General features: G+C 35.8%; 1 protein-coding gene across 1 annotated transcript; it reads left to right on the top strand.

Annotated features, from left to right (window-relative positions):
- Positions 1 to 298: 298 nt before the first annotated feature.
- On the top strand, positions 299 to 2,812 carry LOC102664610 (uncharacterized mitochondrial protein AtMg00820-like). The gene is made up of 4 exons (XM_006580624.1): positions 299 to 428; positions 874 to 1,071; positions 2,596 to 2,702; positions 2,798 to 2,812. Exons 1-4 carry the CDS (start codon positions 299 to 301, stop codon positions 2,810 to 2,812), a joined length of 450 nt encoding a protein of 149 aa, XP_006580687.1.
- The last annotated feature ends 941 nt before the right edge of the window (positions 2,813 to 3,753 follow it).

Genomic DNA, 3,753 nt, shown 5'->3' on the forward strand with positions numbered 1-3,753 from the left:
TTCCAAACATAAGAAAATTGTAATCAATAGAGATGTTGTGATTGATGCATCAAAGAGTTGGGACTGGAACATAGAAACTAAGAAGGGTTCAACTAGAATGCTGATAGATCTTAACAACGTGATGAAGTTGAAACAGCACAAATGCAACTACTAGTTTGAGGAGATCAACTGGAAGTAGACAAATTCCATCAACCATACATAATTTTGACGTAGTGTCAGATTCTCAGTTGACTCAGAAGGAGAATGAGTGCATTAGGCATTATTTGCTGAATCTGATTCAAACAACTTTAATGAAGTAATGGGCAACCCTAAATGGGTGAATGCAATGGAAGAAGAGCTGAATTCTATTGAGAAGAATCATACATGGGAACTTGTCAACTTGCCTCATGACAATAAACCCATAGCATTTAAATGGGTTTATAAAGAAGGTGAATCCAAATGGTGAAGTGATCAAACACAAGGCCAAATTGGTGGTGAAGGGATTTCTACAAAAACAAAGAGTTGACTATGGTGAGGTTTATGCCCTTGTGGCAAGGATAGAAACAATAAGATTGGTCATAACTATAGTAAATATAAGAGGTTGGTCTATGTACTAATTAGATGTGAATTCTACTTTCTTGAATGGACCACTGGACAAGAAAGTCTATGTCGTATAGCTGCTAGGTTTTGAGATCTTGGATCAAGAATAGAAGGTTCTCAAATTGAGAAAGACCCTTTATGGGCTTAAGCAAGCTCCACGTGCTTGGAACAAAAGAATTGACAACTTTCTAAGCCAAATAGGCTTTGTTAAATGAACATTTTAGCATGGACTATACCTAAAGGTCCTAAAAATGGTTATTGGTACAAATTTGTTGATAGTGTGTCTCTATGTAGATGACTTACTAGTAACTGAAAGCAATGAAAGGGAGATTGAAGAGTTCAAGAAGAAAATGATGAAGGAGTTTGAGATGAGTGATATAGGGCTCTTGTTCTTATTTTTTGGGATTGAATTCAAAACATTAGAGATTTGTACCGTGATGCACCAAACCAAGTATGCAACTGACTTGTTGAAGAAATTCAACATGTTCAAGTGTAATTCAACTATCACACCAACTGAAACTAGATTAGTACTTGAAAAGGAAAGGACTAAGGAACTTATAAATCCTACCTACTTCAAGCAAATCGTTGGATCACTCAAATATCTGTGTAACACCAGACTTGATTTAGGATTTAGTGTTGGATTAAAAAGTAGATTTATGGAGATACCAAAAAGGCCTTACTTACTAGCAATCAAGAGAATAATGTGGCATGTGAAATGGACTCTGTACTATAGAATTTTATTTCCTAAAGGGAGTCACAACTCAGAAGTTTAACTGCTTGGGTACTCTAATTCAGATTGGTGTGGTGAAAAATATGATCAAAAGAGTATTGTAGATTATGTTTTTATGTGTGAAGGAGCATCAATCTCTTGGTGTTCAAAGAAGGAATTTGTAGTGGCTTTATCATCATGTGAAGCGGAGTATATTGTAGCTTCAATGAGTATTTGTCAAGCTATATGCACTACTACAAAAATGTCTTTCTAGGATGCTCTATCAATGTCGGTTCAACAAAAATTGTCGCCAAAATAATTGTGATGGCATTTTTGTAAATAAGTGCAAAGTCTCGAGATCGGTTATTGGAAAACTAATGTTGAATTGCGATTTCAACGTCGATTATCTTCTAAACTGATGTTGAAAGTAAATTTTCAACAACATTTTTTAAAATCGTCATTGATAAGGGTATAAGGCTTTTTCACTATCACTCTCGCACTCTCACAGTGTAACTTTGCAGTTTTCATTCTCAAGCTCTCACTCTCGTTCTGCCACCACACTGCTCTATCATGCCAGTTGAAGCTCCATTGCACTCTCATTGTCTCTCTCCACAAATTTCCCTTCCACTTTGTCATGCCCCCCTTGGTAAGAACCCTTTTCTCATACCCCTTCTCATTTTCTCTTTTTGTCCCTCCACTCAACATAACCACCAACGCCACACACTACTAACCAACCTTACCCCAAATCGCCACCAGCGCACCAAACAAACAGCCCTAGAGAAGCCCCAAACATCGAGGATCTGGTCTCTAAAGACGTGGATCTAGCCATCAAAGTTACAAATCTGACCGCTAAAGTCACGGATCTGGCCTCTAAAGCCGTCGATCTCGCCTTCAAAGTTGTAGATCTGGCCGCTAAAGCCCCAGATCTGGTCGATCGTCATCAGTGATTTCATGTAAATCCCTCTGTAACTTCTCAACATCTCTGTCGTTGTCAATGATTTCTTGCAAAGGTATTAACCTCACATTTATAGAGGTGCTGCACTAGATCTGGAGTATTAGGTTTCTGGTAATTTCTTTAACATTTAATATCATAAGCAAACTTAATATATAATAGAAAGAAAGAAAGAAATTATAAGTGGAAGTTCTTATTTCATAATGACATTTTCTATATTTTTTTTTTGTGTGCTGGCAAGTGCCACTCAGAATTCAATCAAGATTGCTCAAGTATGTACCTGCCATGTTAGTAATACTTTGGATTTGTAGTAGCTTTGGTTAAAGTAATTACCCTTTACTTTTGTCTCTTGCAGTGGATGCTCCAAGTTCCTGGTGTAGCAATGCAAATTACATGGGTGGCATAGGAAAGGATAAATTTGGGGAAGAGATGAAGAAGAACTCAAGGCTTGCTAGTGTAAATGTAGGTTTGAATTTATCATTCATCTTCTCCTTTAATCGTCATGTGCTTCTGTGTACTGGCTGTTTTAGAAATTAACTTATTTATTCATCCATCAGGTTCACTCCTATTAAAATAATGATGCAAATTTCTAGAACTTGCTATTATGTTTTAGTGTAGTAAGTATGTAACATGATAATTCTAAATTACTTGTACTAGAATAATCTAATTACCTTGTTGTAATCACTTGTGAGAAATCAATACACATTATACCTTTTCCAAATTACTAAGAGCTACATGGCCAATTACTAGCTATTACACAGATACACAATTTCCTTTCACTAAGCCATTTACTAACATCTCCTGAAGCCCACATCAATAACCATTCAATAACTAACCCAATTTTCCTATTCCCCTAAAATATTAACAACTCCAATTCTTGGCTAGCTATCTCACTATGGTTCAGTTATTGAACCATTTGCAGAGAAAATCCTTAATGAGGTGAGCTACCTAAACACATTTAGTTATTAATTCAGCATGAAAATTTCTAAACAGAGATTTAAGTATTTGCACTTGCTTGGTTCTACTCTCTATACAAAATTGCACTAGTTTTTAACATCAAGACTACTATGCTTTTGGTAAAATTTTCTCCTTGTAGTGTTATATATAACTATGACAATGCCAGCATCAAAATCTAATCACATCTTGTCTTGTTCAGGTTTCAACATTAACTTTTCTGGGTGTCTTCAACCTACTTTAGTCACTAGACACAACAACTCATTCCATAGGCTCAAAACCAAATCAAGAGTTTGTGATTTATGTTGGATGAAAGCCTTTTTAGGTAATGCAAATTGAGAATCACAACTTGGTTACACATGTACAAGAAAGATCATTTGATTCATTTCTCTTTGGATTTGGATATCCACATGGCTGTTGCAATTCTGATTTTATTTTATTAATTTTTTCATTATTTATAGTTTACAACTTGGTTACACGTGTACTTCCTATCTGCATGAAGGGTCTCTTGCGATGATTTGTTTGGCTGGCATGGTGGTTTGGAAAAGGTAATCAGTTA

This window comes from Glycine max, chromosome 5 (genome assembly GCF_000004515.6).
Source record: "Glycine max cultivar Williams 82 chromosome 5, Glycine_max_v4.0, whole genome shotgun sequence".
NCBI lineage: Eukaryota > Viridiplantae > Streptophyta > Magnoliopsida > Fabales > Fabaceae > Glycine > Glycine max.